Source organism: Pelodiscus sinensis, chromosome 23 (assembly GCF_049634645.1).
Source record: "Pelodiscus sinensis isolate JC-2024 chromosome 23, ASM4963464v1, whole genome shotgun sequence".
Lineage (NCBI taxonomy): Eukaryota > Metazoa > Chordata > Testudines > Trionychidae > Pelodiscus > Pelodiscus sinensis.
Window position 1 is genome coordinate 15,206,027 of NC_134733.1, and position 26,059 is coordinate 15,232,085.

At 56.2% G+C, this 26,059-nt stretch overlaps 1 protein-coding gene across 3 annotated transcripts in view; it reads left to right on the plus strand.

The window, feature by feature from the left end:
- AGRN (agrin) overlaps positions 1-26,059 on the plus strand; it is a 265,314-nt gene that overhangs the window by 125,320 nt on the left and 113,935 nt on the right. For 2 of the 3 annotated variants that reach the window (XM_075906396.1, XM_075906397.1), the window contains one exon: positions 8,741-8,788. In XM_075906396.1, coding sequence (XP_075762511.1) covers positions 8,741-8,788 — 48 coding nt within the window. Of the gene's footprint in view, positions 1-4,747; positions 6,030-8,740; positions 8,789-26,059 lie in introns of those variants that run through there. The other variant, XM_075906398.1, reaches the window with a different exon arrangement.

Below are 26,059 nucleotides of genomic sequence, written 5' to 3' on the forward strand. Positions count from 1 at the left end.
AGGGAGATAAAGCCCCCCTAAAACACACGTGGCTGTTCCAGCAGCCCCCCCCCCCTTCTGACCCATTGGCAGCAGCTGTTCAGTCCTGGCTGGGAGTGCTTAGAAATAAAGCCATTAGCGGCGCTGCACTTTAAAATGGCCGGTGACCACACAGAGGCCTTAATGCATTAAACACTCAGGTCTAGAAAGCTGGGTGGGGAGCCAAAGCTGCTGTTTTCTGCATAATGAACCGGTGGCAGCTGTGCCTGAGGGCATTAGACTGGACCTGCCGTCACCTCACTTTGGGCGGGGGGGGGGGGTTGAGTTCCCCCAGGGCAGATGCAGCAGTGGGTGGGAGCGAGAGGCAGTGGGATTCTGTGAGCTGGTAGGAGGGGCAGGGGGGAGGGGGGGGAAGCCCAGGCAGGGAAGGTCACTTGGCACAGGACATGAGTGACAGATGCTGGATACCATGGGGATGGGCACTGTGGGGGTTAGGAGGATGTAATGTAGGTGTCTGGATACCACAGCGATGGGCGCTGTGGGGCTTGGAGATGAGAGGGGGCATGTGAGACAGGTGGCTGGGTACCATGGGGATGGGTGCTGTGGGACTGGGGATGGGGAGGTGGCTGGATATCACAGTGATCGGCAGCTTTGTAAGATTAGCCTGGGATGATGCAGTGTAAGAATGGCAAGGGGGCAGGGAATGTTGCTCCCCCTTGGGTTACCCTTTTAGGACCTTTCATCCTGGCCTCTTCTCCTTAGGTTCTGCCCCCTGAAATTGTGGGTGTTCGGTGGCTGAAATACCCCTTCGGCTCTTCCCTCCCTGCCTCTCGCCGGGCCTGTTGCACATGTCCTGAGGGCTGGGGCAGAGCCGCCCACCCCTCTCCCCGCCCCTCTTAGTCTGCAGCGGTCCCATGTGGGTGCCTGGCTGACCCTCCACTGACCTGGGAACCTTGGCATCTGTCAGGGCCTTTGTATTGTGGGGGAGAGGCGAGTGTCCCCTAGCAGGCCCCTCGTGTGTCCTCTTGACCTCTTGCTTCCTCCCTTCTAAATAGCCCCCAGCCGCACCGGGGCCTCTGGTGGGCAAATCCCCTGCAGGCAGCTGGCTCCTAGTGGTGCTGGCTGGCCTACCTCTGCCAAGCTGCCCTGCAGCTCCTTCCGGGACCCCCATCCTGGCTGGCAGCAGAGCAGGAGCCGTGGGTGGGATCGCTCGCTCTCGGCTGGCTGTGCAGGTGGGGGGGCGGGGCAGCATGTCAGGAGGTGACAGTGACGGGACAGTGGTTCCGAGTCCCCGTAATCCCCCAGCGTCTTCTCCCAGGGGCGTGCAATGGTCCCTGCAAACAGGCCTGGCGGTGGCTGTCTCAGATCCTTCCTGCAGCTGCTCTAGAAGGGCCACCCTGTGTGACATTAGGAGTATGTGTGTGTCGCAAGGAAGGGATGGTTGTTTTCAGCCCACACCCAGCCGGATGGAGCCAGTTCTCCATGCGTTGTGCTAAGCTCCCAACCGTGTCCCTCCACTGCAGACCGCTGTTCGGAGATTGGAAAGGCCTGGCAGGCTTTCCCTGACTCTATCTGCGGCAAGACCCTAAGGCTGTGTCTACACAGCAAAGTTATTTCGGAACAACGGCCATTATTCCGAAATGATGAGGCGCACGTCTACACGGCAATTCCGTTATTTCAAAATAACGGCCGGCTTATTCCGACTTCTGTAAAGCTCATTCTATGAAGAATAATGCCTATTCCAAAATAGCAATTTCGAAATACGGCATGTGTAGACGCTCCACTTCTGCTATTTCAAAATAGCCCCTCACCAGAGCCATTCTAAGTTATTCCTCTGAGGTCTTTAAACAGAGCTAGCATGTCTCTGTTAGGGAAGCCTGCCTCGGACTCATTTTGGCTGTGTCTAGACTGGCCAGTTTTTCCGGAAAATCAGCTGCTTTTCCGGAAAAACTTGCCAGCTGTCTACACTGGCCGCTTGAATTTCCACAAAAGCACTGACTTCCTACTATAAGAAATCGGTGCTTCTTGTGGAAATACTATTCTGCTCCCGTTCAGGCAAAAGTCCCTTTTGCGCAAAAGGGCCAGTGTAGACAGCTGAGATTTGTTTTCCGCAAAAAAGCCCCGATCGCGAAAATGGTGATCGGGGCTTTTATGCAGAAAAGCGCGTCTAGATTGGCACGGACGCTTTTCTGCAAAAAGTGCTTTTCTGCAAAAAGTGTTCTGGTGGAGTAACTAGCCAGGCATCTCCGCAGAGGAAGCGTGGGGCTTCGGTGCCCTCTCCTTCCTGGGCTCTGCCAAGGCTGTGCCACTGAAAATAGCCCGGCTTTCTGGCTGGAGATCTGGTGTGGAGTCGTGGGAGTCTCAGCTGGGGCAGCAGCGATGCTCCTTCGTCGGGCCTGGTGGGGCCATGGCACGGGCTGGCAGCTGCAGAGAAGCTCTTTGGTTTCCTTGGCTGCGACAGCTGCCTGATGTAAAGCGCATCAAGCCGGAGAAGCCGGAACATATTTCAGAAGCCGGCTTTGCCAGAGGCCTCCATGTCTGACAACAGCCGCTCTTCCTCCTACCCCCTCCCCCCGCTTTGTATCTGCAAGAAGCACCCCCCGCCCCGAGCCCCTGCTCAGCGCAATCAGCATGGGATCTGGGACTGGCAGACGGCAATTGCCGGCCTGGTGGGGGGTAGCTCTGTCTCGCTCCCTGCGTGGAGCCTGAAGTGTGGAACGCTTCCCGCCGCACCGGCGGAGCACCAGGGCAGTGCCTGGCACCTGAGCCAGGGGAGCCTTCCCTGCTGGGGGGGCAATGCCCCGCACCCCTCCGAGCCCCCAGGAGCTTTCAGCTTGGCGAGAAGCTTTGTGGGCTGGAAGTAACAGTGGCAGGTCCCAGCGCTCTGGCTATGTGGTACCAATGGCAGCGGCAGCCTCCTTGGACAGGGCGCCTAATACCCGCGAGGTGGCGCTGCGGCTTTCCGGCGCTGGACGTGACCGGCACCGCGTGGCCAGCGAAGGGTCCAGTCAACTGGAGTCAGTTCGTTGGCTTCGGTGGATGTCGGCTTGCACCCACTGCAACTGACTTGCATCGTTTTTCTGACACCTTCAGAGGGACTTGGCCAATGCTAGGACCATCTTGCTCCTGGGAACTCCCTTTTTTCCCCTTCTGCTCCCAGCTCTGGCCCTTCGCCGAGGGCACCTTGCCCTTGGTCCCGACTCCACTGTGGCCCAAAGCCTGGCTCATCCCCGGGCAATTTCCCTGTGCCTAATGCAGCAGGATTTGCCTTGGGGCTGACACCCAGTCCAGGCCACCTTCCTGTCAGCATCCTGCCACGGGGCGGTGGCTACAGGGAGGCGCCCCGGTGGCTCATTAGCTCGGGATGCCCCCTGGCCGGTCCGGTGTCCCTCTCTCCCCTAGTGCCCCCTCCCAATCCACCATGCCAGGTAGAAATTCCCTGCCAGGGCCCCCCTGGCGCTCGGGTCCCCTCTCGACCCATGGAACCTGTGCGCCCCCTGCTGGGGGAGCCGCTCACCCACTTGACTTGAGCCTCTTTCTTTACAAACCCCAGCGTGTTGTGGGCCTGTTGCCAAGAGTGCTGGCAGCCGCAGGAGCCTCTCATTGGCTTTCACTGGGCTCTGAATTCCTCAGCGCTCGTCTGGCTGGGCGCTCAGGCCCGGGCGGGTAGCATTGTCCTGTGGCATAAATCTCCCTCGCTGGGGCCCAAAGGGGCCGGTGCTTTTTATACCGTGTGAACCCTCGCGGGGCGCGACAGTCTGGTCGGCAAATGCTCTTGAGTCTCCAAAGCTTCCCTCCTCCGGGGTCTCAGGCCACAAGGGGTGGGGGTGGGGAGGGGTGAGCGGGAAGAGCGGGGCCTCGCCCCTCCCCACACGGCGGGGGAGGTTTCCCATTCCCCCTGCCCCTCCAGCGGGAGGGGGGCAAAGAGGGCAGGAGCAGGCTGCGGGGGGGGGAAGCATAATGAGTTTTGACAGTGCAGTCTCCGCCCCTCTCAACCTCTTTAGTGCTTGAATGGAAAGCTGACGGGGGAGGGTTTTTTCATGCTCTCCGGAGGAGGGACAGAAGTGAGCGGAATATCCCAGCAGCTCCGGGTCAGTTGGTGGATCCCGTCTCAGCCCCCGTCTCGGAGGAGCGTGGAGCTGCGCACAGGTGGCTGTGGCTCCCAGCCGCCGCCTAGCCGAGGTGCAAAGTGCCTCCTCCCTGTTTCCCTTTGTGCTCTCGCCTGCGAAGAACTCCCCCGAGGAGCCAGGGCAGAGAATTCCCCCAAGCCTCCTCGCCTTTGTTCGAGTCGCCTCTCTCCTCGCTGGCTGGCGGCTGGGGCTGGCGAGCTGGCTGGTCCTGCAGCCAAGTGCCCGGGGCTGCTTTCCTTCCTCTGCTCCTGCTTGGTGGAAAGACGAGCTCTCCCAGGGAAGTCCCGCTGCCCCCCGCAAGCTTGCTCTGAGGAACGGGAATGGGGGTGTGTGCGATCAATGCAACGCCTCGGACGGAGAGGGGCACGGAACAATAACCCGCTCCCAGCCTCCCCCTGCTGGGGTCACTGGCCCTCCTCACCCACCACCCCGGCTCGGCGCGGACAGCGGAGAGAAGTTGGGGGTGTGCAGCACGAGGTAACAGCACAGATGCTTTTTGTTTGGGGCGGCACAAACCTTCAGCTGAGAGCGAGAGCGAGCCCCAGGCTCTGGAATTAGGTCTCGAAGCCCCGCAGCTTCCCACCCACCCCTCCAGGTTGTGGCTGCCGGCGGCTTGCTTCTTGTCCGTGGGTGCGTCCTTTGATGCCTGGCTCAGCGAGGAATCAGGATCTCTCCGGGCAGGACTGGCATGTCCGAGCGGTGTGAGGAGGGGAGCTGGCCCATCCCAGCTGGCGCGGTGGTGGTGCTGGGTCGCTGCACGCAGGCTGTGAGAGCAGGTGGTGCGGGTAGGAGACACGAAGCACCTGCCTGTGGCCGAAGTCCCAGATCAGAGGAGCGGTGGAGGGGTGCAGAGGAGCTGGCCACCGCAGAGACGGAAGAGGAGAGCGGCTTGCCAGCGGCTCTCTAGGATGCCGGAGCTGAGCGGGCATGGACTTTGCCAGCCCTTTGAAGAGGGAAGCGTGGCAGGAGAGCAGCCCTGGGCTGGGTTGTGGGCAAACTGGTAGCTGAACCACTTGTGCGTGGCCGTCGGGCCTCAGCCGGGGGGCTGAGACGGAAGCGTGGGGGGATTAACAGTCCGACACCTGGACCAAAGAAGCTCTGCATCCCAGACGCGAGACCCACCTGGCGTCTGAACTTGGGCACTCGTCGGGCAGCCACGTGCCTGGGGAGCAGCCACGCCTCCCCTGAAAAAGGCCCCTTTCTCCTTTCCGGAGGTGTGCTGCTGGCGTGTCTGTGACCAGTTCTCCTCCTCTCTGGAACCGGAGCTCCTGCTGCTGGCCAGGGGGCCCAGTGAGGCGTCACTGCCCGTTGGAACTTCTTCCCTTCACTCCTCCCCCCCCGTGCCAGCCCCTGCTGGGTTGGGGCTCAGAGGCTGGGCGCTCGCTGGGGGAGCGGTTGGCTTTGTTCATGTGGCGCCTCAGGTCCTCCCCTGCACTCTCTGGCTCCAAGAGGATCTGGGAAGCTGAGACGAGGAGAGTCTATCCTGAATTTTTCCTGACTGGCCTCTTGGGCTCTTGGTCAGGCCCTGGGTCCTAACACCTGTGGCGCCGCGGAGGCCGTAGAGATGGAGTGCGCGGCTGGAAACTCTTCCTGCTGCCTGTGAGCCGAGCCCGCGCCGGCCGGAGGATGGGAATCCCTGGGAAGACGTAGCTCCCTGCAGCTGCAGAAGAGGACGAGGGGTATCCTGCCCCCCTGCTGCAGCCTCTGCTCTGGATGTGCCCCTGTCCGACGGGGCCCTTGCTGGCAGCAGCATGACGGCCTGCCAGTACCCCATCGCGCCCGGCTCCTTGGAGCGGGACCGGATATACCAGCACAAGGTCTCCCTGGTGGTGCGCTATTTCATGATCCCCTGCAACATCTGCCTCATCCTCCTGGCCACCTCGACCCTGGGGTTTGCTGTGCTGCTCTTCCTCAACAACTGTAGGTGTCCCCGGCCACCCAATGACCTATGGCGGGAGGAGGAAGGGAGAGGGGAGGGAGGGGCTTTAAATCCAGACAGCCTGGTTTGGGCTCCCTCCCAGGCTGAACCCAGATCCCAAGAGCCACTGTGTGCCACGGGCTGGGATTCCCCTTCCTCGCCTGGGAGCTGCCCTCTCTTCCTACGTGCTAGTCAGTGTCCCCAAGCTGAGCCAGTGCCTGCCCCTCCCTCTCCATCCCTTCCTTGCCTGGTCTGTCACTGGCTCTGTCCTGTTGCTCTTTGATCCCCTACCCCACCCCCCAGGCCCGTTCTCTGCCCAGGGCTGGAGTGGGGGTGGGGGTGATTGAGGGCTGGGATCCTCCTGCCTTTTCAGTGCCGGCCCCTCGCTCGCTCGGTTCCCCGAGCAGCTGCCTGAGCCCATGTGAGCTGCTGGAGGTGAGAACCGGAGTGTGGCGTGGCCTGTGCTGCCCCCTTGCAGGGGCGGGGCTGCGTTTCCTCCCGCCTCGTCCCAACAGACCAGTGTCAGAGAAACTCTCGCTACAGTGATTGCGGTTCTGCGTGTGAAGGGAGGTGTGGCCTGAGCACAGGGCTGGGAGCCAAGAGCTTCTGTGAGCTCTACACCACACGACGTCCTCTGCCCCTGGCTGGCCTTGGGCAAGACACTTAGGGCGTGTCTAGACTACATCCCTCTGTCGGCAGAGGGATGTAAATGAAGCACTTCGAAAGCGCAAATGAAGCTGGGATTTAAATATCCTTTCAATACAGGCAAACTAGGCGGTCGCCTAGGGCACCAAGATAAACGGCCGTTGAGGGCTTTGGAGGCGGGGACACGGATCGCGCGCTGATCACACGTTTCACCTAGGGTGCCAGTTGCCGGCAGCTCGTCTAGGGCCGCTCCTGCCCGTGCTTCATTTGCATGATCACGTAATGGCGCTCTTTCGAAAAAGCGCTATTTCGAAATTGAAACCGCAGTCTAGACACGGTTCTTTTGAAGTGCCCCGTTTTTGAAAGAACTGCATCTAGACAGTGGTTTCAATTTCGAAATAGCGCTTTTTTGAAAGAGCGCCATTACGTGATTATGCAAATGAAGCACGGGATATTTAAATCTCCACTTCATTTGCACTTTCGAAGTGCTTCATTTACATCCCTCTGCCGACAGAGGGATGTAGTCTTGACGTAGCCATAATCCCCGGCTCCCCATCACCCCCTGCTGTTCTTGGCATGTCATTGGGGTGGGCTGTGCATCTCACTGCCCGCTGGCCAGCGGCCCCAGGGCCCACCCTCTCTCCCCTCCTGTGCCTCGAGTGGTCAGCAGGAGTTGGTGGGAGAGCAAGGAGGCATAGGCCTCCCCTGGAAGCTGCTCCTACTGGCTGTGGGGAGCAAGCTGCTGAGGTAACGACTGGCACCAGAGTCTGGATTAGTGGTACCTACAGGCCGCTCCATCATTCTGCCATGTGCATGCAGAGCATCTCCCAGCACAGGTGTCTAACCCCCTGCCGGTATCTCTCAGGCTTGGTTACATAGCAGAGGGAGGAGAAATCCATCAGGCCTCAGCTTTCCCCAGAAACCTTCGGAGGAAACGTTGCTCTGCCATACCCTTTGCCAGGAAACCCCTCTGGGCCTCCAGCGTAGGAGATGGGGAGGGTGGCTGGCTAGGAAATCAAATCACAGGCATCTGGAAAGGCTGCGTCCTCCCACCTGACTGCCTGGAGAGCACTGTGAACAGCAGCTAAAATGCAGCGTTGTACGGAGCAGGGGCCAGACAGTGTTTCTGGAAGAATGGGCTAGTGGCTCCCACAGTGGACTGGCCCTCAGGAGACCTGGGTCCATTTCTGCCTCTGCCTTAGTCTTGCTTTTTGACCTTGGGCAAGTCACTTCCTCAAGTTGGGGGTAACTAGGGCGCTCCACCCTCATTTGGGAGTTGGAGGCGAAGGGGCTTTCTGTGGAGTCTGAGGGGGTAAAGGGAGCAGCCGCCTCCGTCCATCCATCAGGCTCTGAGGTATTTTCAGAGGCGGGTTTGTGATGGATTCTGTCCCATCCTCCGGGCCCGAGCTCCTTTCAGTCCCGGGGCCTGCATCTTGCATTTCCCTGTGGCCCAGGCTGTCCATTTGTCCTATTGTTATCCCCCACCCCTGCCACGCCTCCCCTTGCACGAGAGGCTGTTGCACTCAGCATAGTGTCCCGGATCAACTGGAATGCCTTGATGAATTGGAGGTGTGGGAGGCTCTGGGGTGAGAGAGGTAATTCAGCGTGGCCTGGACAAAGTGACCCAGAATTGCTCCGGGCAACCAGAACTCACCTACCAGGACAGGGAAGGCTTTGCTGGAGCCAGGTTTGACATGCCCCCAGCCGCCATGCCCCCGGCACTGCCAGGCAGAGGGTTGGCTCTGCAGGGAACTCTCCGAATCAGCCGGTCCGAAGCCGAATGAGCCCTCATGAAAAGGTCTGGGGTCCACCGTTGCCACGGCAAAGGGTTCTCCTCCCGATTACAGCCAGCCTGCTCTGTCAGCTGAGGCAGTCACTTCGCCCCTCTGGGCCTCCATCCCGGAGGGGGGAGGGTTAAGTTTTGAGAACCTTGGGCGACAGGCCCTGGAGGAGTGTTTACTACCCTCCTCCAAGCGCAGGCCGGGCCGTGCTCTGTGCAGTGGGGCGGGGGAGGATTGTGCCAGGGCTGGAGGAGTCGCTGATCTTCCCTGTGTTTGTTTCTTTGCAGACAAGCCCGGGAACTACTTCCCCTCGCCGCTGCCCATGCCGCAGGATGGTAAGTACGGGCTGGCTTCCTCGCGCTTGATTTTTCTGCACTTAATAGCAAATTACTTGAGCCTCTTCTGCTTCCTCCAGTCGCCTGGCGGAGAAGTGCCTTCCTGCCCCAGGGCTCTGTTTCTCAGCCTGACTCATGGTTCATATGTGCATGTTCCCCCCCTTCCCTCTTATAGCCAGAGCTGGCTGGGCTGCACCCCCACTCCCTCTCCTGCCATTTCTCTGCCTGCTTAGGAAGCAGCAGAGTGGCTTTGTCTGCTCTCGCCCCGGGAAAGGCACAGCACCCTGTGGCTCCTTTTCTCAGCCACCGCTTCCTGGGAAGAAGGGCCCAACCCACCTAGACCTGCAGTGGGCAGATCTTTTCCCCCTGTGCTAGCTCTGCTTGCAGAACTCCCCCGCGAGGCCATGTCACCTGCTGGGATGGAGCGGCCACTGGCGCGGGGCCTTGCTGGTCTTCAAGGACAGGGGTGGGCAAACTGCACCCTGGGGGCCACATCCAGCCTGGTGGACTTTTTTTTTATCCGGTTTTTGAAACTTCTGCTGGGGAGCAGGTCTGCCTGCAGCTCACAATTTCACCATCCTCCAGTATGCAGCGCCATGCTGCACAGGTGTGATTCACCGCGCTGTTTCCGGGATCGGAGCCCCGCCCTTACGTGGCAGTCCCGCCCCCCTCCTCCCAGCAGCAGGGTGCCCAATCCCCTCCCGGTCTCCTACAGCCCAACCTTCAAGAGCCTCAAAATCACCCAACGGTCACACGCAGCCCAGCTAGAGTGCTCCTGCCTGTGGTGGTGTCTGGTATGGTTGCCGTGGAGTCATTGCTGGCGGGGTCCCAGGCAGTGATCCGTGTAAGCCAGTGGTTCTCAACTCATTTCAGTCCACGGACCACCAGGCCAATCAAAATATTTTCGTGGACCACCTCCTTTTTGAGACATGATAGAAAAGAGCAGACAGAAAGGCGTAAAACAGTCTAATGGCAGCGCCTGCTCACGCCGTGTGTCTTTGGACAGTGTTCCTGTGGACCACCGAAAAGGTCACCTGGACCACCAGTGTTCCATGGACACCGGTTGAGAACCACAGGTGCAAGCTGAGTGCTTGGGCAGCTGCCCAAGAGAGATTCAAATGCTGCCCAGATGATTAGCAGAGAGCCGGCAGCCTGTGTTTCTACTAGCGGTACACAACTGCACACACCTTGGTGTTCATAACAAAATTTATTCTGCGCCTGGATGAGAAAAATTCAAAGGAACATTGGTCCCAGGAATGTACCTGTAAAGTTTCCTCCCGCCTCCCCAGTGCTACATCCCATAGCGTCCCCTGCCTCCACCTCAGTAACATTCCTATAGACAGGGCTTGATGAACCGCGGCGAAAGCTGCTCGCCAGCCCCGCACTGCTCATGCGCAAGAGCTGCATTGCACATGAGCATGCCACCGGTAAACGGGGCGCCGGGCTGAAATCTACTAGCCATGGGCGAGTAGATTCAATAGATTGTTGAGCCCTGCTTATAGAGTTCTCCCCCACACCATACCCAAGGGTCTCCCAGCCTACTTCTGCTCGCCATACAATTTCCAAACCGAGATGCAGCCCTCAGGCCAATGTCTGCCCACCCCTGAAAGTGGGGAAAAGTAATGGTGACTAATTCTGTGGCCATAATGCCATTGTCCCCAAGGTGCCTTGGGTATTGGCAGGGCTTTTTGCACTGGGCGTTGGTACTGGGTTGGGAAATTCAAACAATGAGCTGAATGGCTGGTTTGCAGACAGGTGGGAGGCACTGGCAGGGGTGCCCTGGGCATATAGAGCTCAGTTCCAGGCAGTTTGGCCAGGGAAAGCCCCTTTTCAAGGTGGTGACGGGTTAGCGTGTGGGTGGAATGGGGGAGCAGTTCTCTCCCTCATGGTTCCTTTTGTCTCAGTGCATATTAAGCTCACAAGTTTGGGAGGCTTTGGAGAGGAACAACCTGAGAAGCAGAATAATCAGAGCTATGTATTTACAAAATCCTTTTTTCTCAATCTTTGCTGGCAAAAGGCCCAGAGACTGAAGACTTGTGCTTAACCACAGCATGGGTAGCAGCTGTTCAAGCTTCACTCCTGCCCCTAGGCTACCCTGCCACTGTGCCCACAAACCTTGGCTCCGTGGCCCCCCTGTAAGCAGGGTAACAGGCTGGCAGTGTTTCCCTGAAATTAGGGAAGGGTTAAGTGGGTTCTGCAAACTCACTGAGGCAGATGGCTCATTGCCTGTTCTTCATATAAGAGGTGGGAGGTGCTTTTGGAGAGAGAAGGGACATAGGTTGTGGGCTGAACAGTCCAGAAAGGAGGAGCCAGAGGAGCAGTTAAGACTAGGGTGAAGGTTTGCACGGTTCCTTAACTTGGTTGGTAAAGCCACCTCTTAGATTACACAGACCAGGTCTTGGGGCAACTGGGGAAGTTTAGTCTTTGAGCGTTTTGCCGGTACTGCTGTACTGACCCTGCACATTATCTGTCAGGCTCTGACTGCAGCTGGCATAGCACTTTGAGTACCCTCCTGGCATCAGAGGCAGAATAGAAACTTCTTTGCAGCTGGGCATTGGGTGCCTTTTACTGCCACGGTCGTAAATGTCTTTCTTGACAGTGAGCCAGCTGGATGCTTAGAAATGTGGACCCGAATTCTCTCCCCTTCCTTGGGGTTATTTGTATCCCTGAGGGAGTCAGAAGATTTTCTGTTCCTGGACGCTTCACTGTCCCTTTATTTTAACCCTCCCAGCCTCATGGTCTCATGCTGCCTCAGTGGAATCCCCCTTCCCCAGAGCCCAATGTTAATTTCCCTGATAGAAAAAATACCCCTCATTTTCTGCCTACATTCTGTTCCGTCACCTCATCTATGTTTCACTGGTTGAATGCACAGATAACCCCATCTGAAAACGCAGCCGATTATAGCATGTTAGTTTCTCTCTCTCTCTCTCTCAGGGTGCGGGTGGGGAGAAAGATGGGGGAGAAACAGATGCCAGATAAAATGTCATTAATCTATAATTGGCCCAAAGAAGACATACAATTCAAAAATAAAAAGGAACGTAGGTGTATCTCCCATCTCAGGGCTCTGAAATATTAATAACCAAACCCATCCAGCTGACACATTCCACAGAGTCCCCGTCAGGAGGTGGAAATGCACAAGGCTTACGCGTGTGCCTAAAGGGGGTCCTCTCTGCTAGCCTGAAACGTTTCAAGTGCATATGATTAAAAATCCGGGGTGCCTCCACTGCTTGTGAGGCACTTCGGAGAGAGGGGTGCAGATTTCTTTACAAGACCAACTCCTCCGCCCTGTCTGTACAGGACTGCATCAGCAAAACTGGTAGTGTCAATCGCCCGTCACCTGCATCTGTAATAGGTCCTGGTCCTGCGAAGACATGTGGGCGTGGGCATCACTTTTAAATGCAGATGTGGGCCGTTGACTTCCAAGGGATTGTGCAAGGAAAGCAGGTGCACAGATCTTTGCAGGACAGGGACAGGGCTCTTATTGGCAGAGTCCCCTAGGCTGTATCTGGCCTCCAACTCCAGTTAAACGGTTGGTTGGGTTAGGGGAGGGGAGAGCGCTCAGGTACTGTGGAGGTGGGAGCTGTAAAAGAGTGGAGCTAGACCCACACCTGGACTGTAACTTGGCCACATGGTCGTATTTGTCTACCTATAGCTTTTTAATTGTGGGCACCTCTTCCATTAGTAGCCTTAAACCTTTTATCCCCCTCCCATCCTCAGTTGTCTTACAACTTGCTAGTAGGGATGTTAAATATCGGATAATTGACTAGTCAAGTAACTTCATGAATTCTTATTGGTTAGTCGGCTATTCTATAGTCCCCGGGGGGTGGGGCAGCAGCGCAGAGTGCCAGGTGGGAGCTGGTCAGTGAGGGGAGTCAGTTTAAAATCCAGCTCCCCTCATGGACCGGCTGTAAGTCACCCTGTGCTGCTGCCTCTGATAAAGAGGCAGCAGCGTGGGGTGGCAGCAGCCCCTGTCTGGGGGAGCTGAGCTCCTGGACCCAGCGCAAGCCAGAACTGAGCCAGGCTGCCTGCCTGCCTGGCTCCTAATACACTTTAAATGCAGAGCCACAGTGGGGGTATTTCCTGGACCCAGCATGAGCCAGGACTGAGCCGGGCAGCTGGTCAGCCTGCTGCCAAAAAATGTACTGGCAAGGGAGGGTGGAGGGTAATGCGTGTAGTCTATAGCATTACCCCATAAGCCTTCGCTTATTGGTTAATCAGTTAATTGACTACACTGTTGCATCCCTACTTGCTAGCTGTTGAAAGATATTTGGTTGGGGAGTTTTGGCCTTTCTCTGTGCTGAGGTGGGACACTGAATTAGTGATGTCATGGGCATTGTTCTCGGATGACAGCAGATTGGGTAGGGGTGGTGATGCCATCCATCAGCAGACAGACAGGCAGGTACTCCTGGAAGGAGGGAGGGTACTTTGCCAGAGTGCTGGGACTATGTGCGGTATTCACGGAGCACAGGGCAGGCTACACCGGTTGCTTTTTCTCCGACTCTCGTCCACACAGAGTGCCTCTCTTCTGGGTTATTCCTGCTGGATGTAGTAGCCAGATCTTGGCTTTTACAGATCTGCATCACTCTATTGCCTCCAGGGAGCTGACCCTTATCTGCGTGAGCTGGGGATCTGTGCTTCGCTCTTTGGGGCTGTTTGTTTTTAATAGCTTGACTTCCAAACAGCGATACCAACCTGCATGCGTGACACTTTTATAGACAAGCAGCAAATCAAAGTCCTGGAAAGCTAAGCTATCCTCCCAGTGCCACCTCCCTCATGCTCTCCTGTTGCATCACACTCCCTCCCCCCCCTCCCCCACAGGTCTGTTTCTCTTTAGATACGGGAAATGACTGTCTCTCATGAAAACTTGGTTTTTGTCATTAATCTTCTAAATAAGATGCTCCTGTGGAACAATTTCTGTCACGTCTTTCTGGTCCGAAGGGATGTGTGAATTTTCCCTGTCTTCTCTTTGCATAACCAAGGTTAATGAGAGTCCATATTTCTTCTGCAAGATTTTGTGGTGACAATTGTGGACTAAAAGTCATGAAGCAAGGCGAGCTGAGCTCAAACCCTGGATTCTTGGAAGAAGCTGGCTCCAACTTTTGGACCAAGAGTTAGGGGTTGGGTCTTTTTTGCAAGGAATGGCTGGAGAATGAAGCGGCCTTTTAACCTCCATGGCAGTCTGCTGTCCATCCACGCCCAGTTTTAGGCGGGGGGGGGGGGGGGGGGGGTAGAATGAGAGAGTAAAATGGGATCTTCATCTGAAAATTCCAAAACACCTCCAGGACAATCAGAGGGTTCCTCTGTCCCCACCACCCAGAATCCTTTTGCGACTGAGGGTCAGAAAGAGGGTCTCCAGCCTGCCCTTCCTGTAAAACTCCCTCTCCCGACCCCCCACTGTAGGAAGCCGCTGGAAGAGGCAGGTTTGATGTGAGAGTGTGAAGAGGTTGTTTGAGTTACTAGCAAATGTACCTGGTATTGCTACAGTCATTAAGGAAGGGCTACAGTGCAGGAGTCTGTGGGTGTAGAGGGCCAGACTCTGGGGGCTGGCCTCAGCATTCACCTCCCCCCCCCTGCCTCTGCAGCCTGTCTGGGAGGGAGGGGGGCTGAAGTTCTGGGGGCCAGCCCTGTAGCTGGTCCAGGATGTGGCAAGTGAGGTTTCCCCCCTCTCCCAGCCCTGCATCTGGTATGGGCGAGCAGCCTAACCTGCTTCCCCTGCCCTGCAGCCTGGGAGGGGGGGCAGGTTCAGGCCTTCCCCTCACCCCCCAACCTGCAGGCTGACCATGGGGAGGAGCGGAGAGCATCCAGAGGCTGCCCCCATCCTCCAGTGGCCTCCCTGCAACTTGCAGGTCTGCAGCCTGTCCACGGCCGAGCTATGGTTCCTGGCCCTGACCTCTTCTTGAGGGGGGTAGGTCTCTCCTTTGAGGGAAGGCAGGGTCTGTCTCCTGGGTTGGATCCAGGGGTGCCTCCCCTGGCACTATTTGGGGCAAGGAGGGCCACTGAGCTTCTCCACTGGAGGGCCACATGCAGAGCCCTGTCCACAGCTGACCAGTGTGTTACTGGTGCTGCTGACCCCAGTGGTCACTCTACAGTACAGAATCTCCCCCCGCTCGCTGCCCCAAGGATCACTGTGAGAATTATGCCCCCCTCCCTTTCCATGTTCTGGAAAACAGTCCCATTTGTGGCACTTCCCATTTTCCTGGCACAATCAAACTTGATCTTGCTTTAAGTTGAGCAGCTCCCAGTAGTGGTGCAGTGGGGATGCAAATGCAGCTTCCTGCCTCTGCTGGCACCACAGACCATGCTGTGCCCCAGAAACCGGCAGCAGCATGTTCCCAGCCAACGAGAGTGGAGCTAGGGCTCGGGGCAGGGGTAGTGCCAAAGTGCGCTCTGCTGCCCCTACCCCCACCTAGGAGCCGCGTCTGCTGCTGGCCACATCTGGGGCACAGCACAGTCTGCAGTGCCAAAACAGGCAGGCAGTTGCCTTAGCACCCCCTACCCCCATCATCTGATCCCCCCTGAGCCCCAAGACCGAGTACCTGACATTCCACACCCCAGTACTGGGGTACAACCCCTAGTTTGAAAACCATAGGGTTAGGCCAACCTTGAGATTTCCTCCTCCCCCCCCTCCCCTCACCACCGCTGAGGCTGCTCTGCAGAGTTTCGGAACGCTGTCTCCACTTGGGTAATTGCTTGTACGATCTCTGTGGGGTGCGATGGCCCACCTGGCAGCTGACGGGCATGTGTTAGCGACAACAGCAGCAGTGATGCACAGCTGTTCCCCGCATGTGTGGGGGGCGCAAGACCAGCCTGTGTGGTGGGAAGCTCAAAGAGAGCTCCCCACGAGCGCCACAGAGCACAAATCCTTCAGTGGGCAGCCATGGGGGTGGGGTGGGGGACTGACTGGAACCATCTGAAATGCAGGTGGGTGGTGTTCCCGCAACCCCAGTGCACTGCAGTCTGGGCTCCCCCTCTGCTCTGCCAATGCACCTCACCCCTCCAGAGACTCCATTCCTAGGGCTCCTCCCACCGGTGTCACCGCGGCCTCCTGCCTCCTAGCAGGCCCTTCTGGTTCCAGGCTATGGCTAAGGATGTTAAGAGGCGGGTAACTGACTAGTCCTGTCGTTGATACAATTTGTATCATCTACGACAGGGAAGACGTTCAGCCCCAGCTCCCGCCGGCCCCGGAGCTGCCCCCCGCTGCGGCTCTGCAGTTTAAATGTCGTAAGAACTGGGTGCACAGGCAGCTTGGCTCCTACGACACTGAAACTGCAGAGCGGCAGCAGGGATAGGTCCCAGACCGGCACGAGCCAGGATCGCGGCGGCTCTGCATTTTAAAGGAAGTAAGAGCTGCCCAGCTCCTACTACATTCAAAACGCAGAGCTGCAGCAGTCCCCGACCGGCGCAAGCCGAGACTGCTCGGTCCCAGCTTGTGCTGGGCTGCCGCAAACAGGGGCTGCCGGGGCAGAAGCTGCTTCGCAGCAGCCTCCTCCCTCCCCTGCTGCTGTTTCTGAGAGAAATAGTAGCTGAGGATGAGGGGGGTGGGAGGAGGGGCGGGGAGGGAAGGGGGAAAGCAGGAACACCAGGTTTCTGTAGTGCCTGCATGGTGCTCGCTGCTGTACACAACCCAGTCCGTCACATGCATGTGATTGCTGATTAAATGCCCTTGGGCAGGTACCAGACCAGACTCTTCTGGATGGGCTGATGAGTGTCTCATTTCTCCTACTATCGCTCCGTTAGCCAAGTGCTAATCAGACCCACAGCACCTGGCTCCGGGGCGAACAGCATCGGGGCAATTCTTCCCTTCTCTCCTCTTGCAAGGACGTCCCTCCCCCACAACACACTGGCAATGTCAGAGCGAGGAACCAAACCAGCATTCAACTTCCCTCCACCTTGTGCTCTCATGGGAAGCCAAGACTCTGTCCTTGTACCTGTGACATCAGATCCCTCCGTCCCCTCTTTTCCCTTGCCTGTGGCAAGAACTAGCTCTACCCTGCCCCCTGCCCAGGCATGGGACAAAGGTAAACAGCAGCCCTAGTTCTCGGCTTTTCTTAGCCCTGATCTGCAAGATCTGATCTAACCCCTATTATGGCCTTGGGTGACTTGTTTGACCGCTGTGCCTCAGTTTCCCCAGTCTCTCTCCAAGAGAGTTATCCCTGCCCTGTGTCTCAGAGGGATTTGAAAGCCACTCAGGATGCAAGATTCAGCAACAGGACCCCAGTCACTATTTGCTCTGTCTCTCCCCTCTCCCCCCCGAGGCCAGGCTCAGGCCCCAGGTCTGTCACTGCTCTTTTGCCTGGCTGAGGAGAGCCGAGCTCAGTGATGCCCCAGATCAATCACTTGGGCTGAACTGCTGCTCTTGGGGAGCCCCTGGCCTAGCCCAGAGGCCACATCACCATCACCCCCACACTCCTGCTGGGAGAGGGAGGCCATCCCTCACCACTCTCAGTGGTGTGGGCCACAGCTGTGGCAGGAGCCTGAATGTGCCCCTGACCTGTGTGCTGCCCTGTGGATTGGGTTGCCAGGTGCTCTGTTTTTGGCTGGAATGCCTGGTCAGAAAGGGACCGTGGTGACTCTATTAAAAATCCAGTCAGTGGCACCGCGGGGGCTCAGGGCTCAGGCCCTGGCTATGCACAGTTCCTGGAAGTGGCCCTATGGGCCCTAGGCACAAGGTGGTTCTGCGCATTGCCTCCTCCCTGGGTGTCCGCTCCACAGCTCCTATTGGCTGGGAACTGTGGCCAATGGGAACTGCAGGGGTGGAGTCTGAGGGCATGAGTGCAGCGCGTGGAACCTTCCTGGCCGCCCATGTGCCATGGGGCTGCCGGGACCTGGTGGCCACTTCCTGGGTGGTAAGCGCCACCGGGACCCTGCACCCGTGCCCCAGCCTGGAGTCCTCTCCTGCATCCCAAACTCCTCATTCCCAGCTCCACTCCAGAGCCCTCCCCCCCTCTGACCCCTCAAGCCCCTGCCCCAGCCCAGTGAAAGTGAATGATGGAGGGCGGGGGGAATGAAACAACACAGGGGTAGGGCCTCGGTGACGGGGTGGGGCCGTAGGGAAGGGGCAGGACAGGGCTGCTGTTCTGTGCAATTAGAAAGTTGGCAGCCCTACCTCAGGGGTGTCTCCAGCCTGCTGGGAACCCCTCCCAGTTACTCGCCAGGGCCCTGGGATGGACGCTGGTGCTGCTTTGGAAGCCTTTGAAAGAGAAGGTGGCTGCAGGCTTGGCCATTCAATCTCCCCTTGGCTTGATGAGTGTGGCTGGAGTGAGTTGGGTTCCTCCCCCAGCGGGCCCAGGCAGTGTGCTAAGCGCCTGTTTATGGACCCATAAAACCGGCCGTGAGGCACTAGGGGAAGGGCCCTCGGATGAATTAAATATTGGAAAAACCACTTTCTCTGGCCTGGCAGCCCCATAAATACAGGGTTTGCAGAGCAGTGGCTGGCTGGGCGGGGGAGGGGGTCTGTTTGCTTTGCCGCAGCTTTTCTCTTTTGCATGGAGAGTCAGTTTGCCACTTAAATCCTAAATCCCGACAGTTTGACCATGGCTGGTCGCTGACTCTCCCCTGCCCTCGGTGCTGGGGCTTCAGGTTTAAACAGGTGGGCTCCTGCTTCTCCACCAGGGCTTTGGTTTCTAGACTAGACCCTGGAAGCCTTTCCACAAGAGAGCATCCCCCAGGCCTCTGTGCCTGTTGCTTGACATTGACCGTTCCCTTCCACCTGAGCGCGGGCACCCTGGGGAGAAAATCCAGCTAGTTCTGCGTGTGCAGCATCGCTGGCAGAGATCAGCCGGGATGGGAGACGGCACAATGGATTGTTTAGACTCTGTTAAGTGCCAGGGTTGTATCGCAAAATACCCCCCACATTCAGAAGAATCAGCTACTGGTTCCTTTCCCTGCCACGCCCTAGCTGGGCCAGCGCTGCGTGATGGCGAAAGAGCTCGTTTCGCTTTCCTAGACAGGGCCCCGCCCACTCCAGGCGGAAACGGATTGGCAGGGCGCTGCGGGAAGCCCACGCTGCTGCCACCTGCACACGACCAGCTCTGTGACTTTTATTTATGTTTTTAATCCCCGTTCTCCAGTCTGTGGGGACAGGAGTCCAGCCCTTTGCACCACTGCTAAATTCACTGTAAAAGGAGGGAGGGAATTGCATTTATACTTCAGTTGCTTGGGTTTTGGCACAGACGGCCGTAATTCTGTCTCTCCCCTTCTTCCAAACACAGCCCCAGCTTTCTCTGCTATCCGTTATCGCCTGGAAATTTGCCCAGCAACTTGACAGTGCAAACAGTTTGGGAGCCCAGGAACTGGAAGGGGTTATCTGTCTGGCTTGGTGGAATCTGTTCAGTGTCTAAAGTGTTGAGGAGGGGGGAAAGGGGCGGGGGCTTAGCCATCTGCACGGATGCCTTGGCTCTCTTCATCTTACAGGCTTGGTCTGCGGCTGAGTGTAAATCTTGCTTCGTGCTTAAGCAGTCAGGGGCTTGGGTCTTGCCTGTCCCACGCCAAGCTGTGCTGCAGAGGAGTTGCTGCTTTTTTGATTGCTTAATGTAACTGCCTTAATTCACGCCTGTAATTAATGAGCCTCTGTGGCTTCCTTCATCTAGGGCCCTGTTGATAGAGATGTAATTGGAGGGATGGTTGACTTGGGCTGAGGAATTGGGCAAGGTTCTTAATCTTCCTCCTCCTGCCTTTTGCGGTGCTGGCTATTTGCAGTCCACATGGTTCCTGTTGCAGAAGACGGCAGGGAGTCTGCTCATGTCTTGCAGAAGAAAGTCTGGGCAAAAATGTCATCTGAGAGGAAGGATGGGTTTGTGGGGATGGCTCCAGCCTCAAACTTGGGTGATCTGGAGTTATCTTCCACCTCTGTCACAGACTTACCGGGTGACCTTGGGCAAGTCCATTCATCTCTGTGGGTCTTGAGTTCCCCATCTGTAAAATGGGAGATAAGATAGGAAGGTTTATTATCTGTTCAGATGGTAAATTTTTTGGAGTAGGGAGAGAGAGAGAGAGAGAGAGAGAGAGAGTGTGTGTGCGCGCATGTGCACGCACCCTGCACCTAGCACAGTGGGGCCCTGGTCTCAGCTGAAGCCTGAAGTCACTACCAAATACAAATAAATAATCATAACCAGGAGGAAAGACTCCGCAGTAATAGTGTATAATAACAGCTGTCTCTTGCATGACACTTCTTATTCCTAGATCTCCAAACACTTGGCAGAGGAGCTCAGTACCACTATCCCTGTGTTAGCAGCGCTCCTACCAAGCAGGCCCGTTTCGTTTTGCTTCTCTGACAGGTGACTTTAGAAAGACGTGGCTGGTTCACTTGCTCCCTTTCCTATTCTGCATTGGCTTTTACACTGCGCTCATCACCGCCGTAGTCTCAGGCCAGGCCCGTGCTAGGGGAGAAATTCGACCGAAGGTGCACAGCTCCACTGACGTGAATAGCGTAACTGGAGTCGACATACCTCGGTTCGAATTTCCGCAGTGGCCCCACTGCGGGAGGCTGACGGGAGAAACTCTCCCATCCGCTTCCTTTGTTCCTTGTGACCCAGTAGAGTAGCAGGGTCGACGGGGGCGCCCTCAGCGGCCGATTTAGCAGGTCTTTACTAGGCCTGTGTGGGGACCTGGCGGAATGCAAAACAATAAGATTTGTCTTCATGTGCAGTGCCATTGTAGGGCTTTAGTTAAAGATGCTCCTACGTGGCCCATGGGCATAGTTAATCTGCCTCCCCGAGAGGCGGTAGCTGAGTCGACGGAAGACATTCTCCCATCAACCTAGTGCTACCTACACACGGGGGAGGTTAGGTTGGAGTAACTGCATTGCTCAGGGGCGTGGATTTTTCACACCCCAGAGCAAGCTAGTTCTAGGTCTGTGGTGAAGGCCTGGCCTGGAGCAAAGCTTTGAGCAGTGGGTCACGCATCTGTCCTGTGTGGGTTGGTCTCTCCTCCTCTCCCAAAAGAAGCATGGGCAGAGTTTATTGTGATTTTTAATACACCTGTTGCTCTGTGCTTGTGTTAGAGAAGGCAGGTCAAAGAAGTGCACTGCACACGTGGCTCAGACGGTGGGGAGGTTTAGTTTGGCTCTTCGTTCCCGGGGGAGTCCACTGCACAGCCTCGGGGTGATCTCGGAGAAGGCCCTGTCCCCCACACACATGAGCTTTACGCTTAGGCCAGGTCTACACTACGTTGCTCTGGAATTTTTCACACCCCTGAGCGACGCAGTGACTCCGACCCAACCCCTCATGTAGGCAGTGCTAGGTTGATGGGAGATGTCTTCCGTTGACATAGCTACTGCCCCTCCAGGAGGCAGATTGATTATACCCTGGGGCTACGTAAGAGCATCTTCCACTGAAGCCCTCCAGTGGCGCTGTACGTGAAGTTAAAGCCTTATTGTTGAGTGTTCCATCATGCCCCCGCTCTCCAAGCCAGGGCCAAGCCAACTTTGGGAGCAGTGCCCTGGGCTGCATTCCCAAAGGGCCTGGGGGGTTCCAAACAAGCAGCTCGGCGTTTTCTCCGGCAGCTGCTCGAGGAGGGAGGAAAGGTGTAAAAACATCACTTAAACCAAACCTCATCCACTCTTTGCTCTCCCCCCTTGCGTGCAGCGGTTGTGTCATGCTCTGCCGGCTTCGACTGCCGAGCTGTCCTCTTCCGCTTGGGCTGCAAGGTTTGCACACTGCCGAGTGAAGTCCTAGCCCGGGCTGCCCGGACGGGCTGCGCTAGATCTAGGCAGTTTAGATCCCTCACAACTCCCCTCCTCCTCTGCCCACCCGTTGTTGCTCCACCCACTCTCCGGTCCCTGTGTGTGTGCACACAGTCTCATACATGCATAGGCACGTGTGCGTGCGCACACACAATTTTAGGAGAGTCTGGAGCTGGGCTGTCTCTCGGCAGCTTGGCTGGGGAAATTGATCCACTCCAGCAATAATCCATCTAACTAAGGCCTGAGGCTCTTGTGTCTGCCTCTGTCAGTCCTTTACCTACCAAATGCACCTAGATTGTGAGGCTTTGATGAGCCTGCCCTCCCAACATCCCCCCCTCCCAGCTCCTTCCAGTCCCTGAGAGGCTGCCGTGACCTCACCTCGCCATGCTGGAGAAGGGAAGGTGAGAAAACCTTCATGATCAATCACATGGGGGGTGGGATGGAGGGAGCATGACCCTGAGAACCACCTGAGCCTCTTAAATTACTTAGACCATTGCTTCTCAAATTGTGGGTCCTGCCCCCTGGGGGTCGCGAGCAACTTAGAGGGGGGGTTGCAGTAACTTAGAGGGGGGGGTCGCGGTTTCACAAAGTTTGAGAACCCCTGACTTAGACCATCTCGTCTGATTGTGTTGTCGAGCCTCTTGTCACAAACACAATTGTGGTGAAGTAAATCCTCCTAGACTCAGGCGCTGTGCATGTAAACAGAGTCTCCAGCTCTTCAGCTGGCAGCAAAGGGAGTCTCGTTTTCCCCCTACCTGAACTCCCAGCCTTCCCTGATGGAGGAATTGTTGCCGTAGCAGCCAGCTGGCATGTTAAACGAGGGTGAGACTGCTTAGCAGGAGTCTTCGAGCACAGCATGAAGAGCCTTTATGCCAGTAGCTTTGGGGGTAATCAGTGGCGGAAGGGAGAAGCCCACAAAATTCAGTGTCTGCCTAAAATTCTTTGCCTAACTAGCACTTTGAGTCTCCCCAAAGGGAGAGTCAGTTGCTCCACACAGGGATGGGAATTTGCTTTGCACGGTCTCTCTGCACAGCACGTATTCTGATGGCTTTAGGGAAAGGTGGGGGTAATATTCTCAAGATGCTGGAGAAAACCTCGTAACAATTTCAGGACATGCAAGGTGATCAGGTTGCAGCTAACGAGCATAAGGTCAGCTCCAGTCTTCTGCCCAAGAGCAGCCAGGCCATTCTTAGCCCCGTAGCCACCCTAGATGCCAGATACTCCTGCTGGATACTTACTGTGTTTATGGCCTCACCAGACCCCCTGCAGGTGACTCCGTCTCATGCATGCTGCAGCATCTCGGTAATTAACACACAGCTTTGCTGTTGCCATGGTCCTTACAGCTCTCACCACAGAGCTTGCTGCCCTTCCTTTCCTTCTGGGACAGCCACAGAGCAGCCTGTCCCAGAGCTGCGAGGCGATGGGAGAAGTCGGGGGGAATCGGAGCATGGCAGGATTTTGTTGCACAGCCCACACAGAAGACAGCCCGTTCTGTTTGTGCAAGGTTAGATTGTTATCCCAGGTTCTTCCGTGCCTTTCTCCTCCCTCCTCCCTTTAATTATGTACAGCCTTGCAGCTCCTTAAGACGTTATTAAAATACAGACGGGAGTACTGACCTACTGCTCTGTTTTCACTGAACTTCTGTGCCGCCGCTCAGGGCTTGATCTGGAGAGGAAGTGGGCACTCGCAACCCCCTCTAAAGTCAATCAGACACTTGTGGTGTTGCACTTGCTTGGTGACCCCAGGCCATTCCTGTTCCCGTGGCGGGGTCTGGCAGCTTCCCCGTCTGTTGGATCCTGCCCTGAAGTTACAATGGTAAACGTATGGCTTTCAGCTGGTTTCTGATCATGCATAATTCCCAGGGCGATAGGCTGAAATCGTAAGAGACAGAATCAGGGCTCTGCTTGTAGAAAAGGGGCTTGGGGACAGAGTGAGAGCTCTTGTTCTAAGCACAAGCACCTGAAATGTGAAAGGGAATACAGACACCCTAGCAAGTTGCTCTTTGTATTGGTGTTGTTCGGGAGAAAGGTTGTTTGATTTCCCCGAGTATGGCACAGCCTCTCTTCCTCAACAACACCGGAGTAGTGAAGATGACTTCACTGATCACACCAGTGATCCCATGGCTGAGGTCTGTTAGGATGGTACTATCTGTAATGTGCCATCCTGGACTTGTCAGTCAGTGGCCTGAAGAGGACAAAGGATGTCCTAGTGGTTGGCTGGGGTTCAAGAGGGTTAGGTTTAACTCCTGCCTCTGCCAAAGCCTCTCCTTGGAGGATGACAGGCATGTCCCTTAGCCTCTTTGTGCTTCAGGTCCATAGGGAAGGTGGGGAGGTTAGCACTTCCGTACCACACCAGAGGGTTGTGGTCCGATACTGTGGAAATAGGCTCTGGAAGTGTAACACCAGCAGACCCCAGTTATCTGCGGGTGGCATTGAACCTGGGACCTCTGGAGTGCAGAGCAAGAGCCTCTAACACATGAGCAAAACGCCAGCGGGCTAGTAGTTAAAGCTGTAGAAAAGTCATTAGTCTCTCTCTCTCTAAGTGGTTTCAGTGCCGCTAGATGGAACAGTGCACCACACCCAAAAGGTGTGCAGGTCATTGTTCCTGCTAATATTTTCCATCCATCTGCAGAATAAATGTTGTTCTGTGCACCAAGGCATGTGCGAATGTGCATCACCTGTAGAAACACAGGCTGTGGATGCACTGCTAATCAGCTGGGGTAGCGTTGGAATCTCTCCTGGGCAGCTGCCCAAGCACTCAGCTTAAGGGGAACACTGGGGTGGGTTGCATACGGCGCATTGACCTTGTGGGTGTGGTGTACGCAAGCACCCAAGAAAGGAAGGAAACTTCCTTAGAAGCCGAGTGGGACTTCAGAAGCACATGAAACCAGTCCGCTGCCAGGCGATAGGAATGGTACAGGGTAGGGACGCAAACGACTTATTGGATAGTCAGGTAGTGACTTGTCTAGTCACTGGCTGCTGTGAACAGAGGCTGCTGGAGTCCCGGCTCGTACAGACGCTGCACCTCTGCATTTTAAATGTAGTAAGAGCCCAGCAGCTCTTACTATATTTAAAATGCAACGCTGCAGTGTGGGTGGCTCCTGGAGTGGCCCTATCGACTAATTGTATAGTCAATACAAATTGTATCGACTGTACAATTAGCTTGGTAACCCCAATGTAGCATCCTTAGTACAGGGTGACGGTGGAAGGACCCTGTTCCGGACTGGCCAAGCTGCTTGTTACTCTGATAACGTTCCATTATCTCTGCAAGTGGCTTTCCTGGCCTGGACCCACTGCACTAGAGAGGGCTCTCCTAGGTGCCTCGAGGGTGGCTGGCCCCCGCGAGGGGCAGACAGGGCATTTTGACAGCAGCAGCCACTTCACGCAAGGGGAACATGCCTGCCACTTGTTACGGGATGCTGGCTCTGCGGTGCGACCCAGGAGCTCTGCTGCGGCCGAGCGCAGCTCAGCTCAGCCCGTTCACACTCTGGAGGGAGACTAGATGCTAAACATAGCTCCTCTTATGGCTCAGCGTTAGGGAAGTGGCAGTGGTTATTAGACACCACTTGTGATCTCTTGAGAGTATTTCTCCCTCCCTCCCCCCCATTGGCAGTGAAGTTTTAGCTTTCTCTTGAGGATCAATTTCTGCACTTTCATGTTGCAAGGTTTAGCCATCCTGGGAAAAGGGGAAGATGGAAGAACTGTCAAGCTTGTATTGCCTTGCCTTGTCTGAATCTGGATCCCCCCCTCGGGCAGTATCAAGGCAGCCACCCAGCCTCCTTCAAACCCTCCCCCCATCCTAGCTCCACCATCTGGCCAATTGTCCTGTGGATCATGGGGAATTGTGTCCAGAAAGCTACCACCAAAGAAACTGGGGGCTCCCTCCCCCGTGCGTGTGCCTAGTCTCTGCCAAGCAGGGATCCTGCGGGAATCCTCCTCTCAGTTCCTTATATGGCCAACTGGTGTGTTACTGCAAGCCATCAGCTGGGTGCTGGAACGAACTTTGCTTGTTTTTCTTTTTGTGTGAGGTTTTCCTGCTGGCTTAATTTTGTGTCTGGCACTGGCCTTTATCTTGTGGAGTTTGAGAAGATTCTTAAGAGTTTTGAATAAGCTTCTGTGCAGCATTGTGCCTGAGTATAATGACCCTGTGGGACAGTCTGCTTCTCCCTAAAGCCGTGTGATTGAGCGTAGGGCCCTTGGCTACTTCCCCTATTGCTCTGATGAATTACAGGTGTAAGATTCAAGTCTGGGCCTTGGTTACTGATTTCAAGTCCTTTCAGGGAGCAACAAGTCAAGCAGCTGGCTTTTCTGTCTGTGTTAGGACGACTATATTGGCCTGTCTGCTGGAAACAGCTGTGCAGATGTGAACAGCATTCAGCGCCCTTTTACAGAGTGGCAGGTGCACCTGGCATGTGATGTATGCAGTTCAGACGCTGTTCCTGGCCCCTGAATCCGGACAGGCCCAGTACAAGCAGGGGGAGCTGTGTCCCCACAGAGCAGTGGTGGGAGGAGTGGAGACGAAGCCGAGAGAAGAGGAATGATGCTTCTCCGTGCATGGAGGGGAGGGGAGGCGTGTGGGAAAAGTTACAT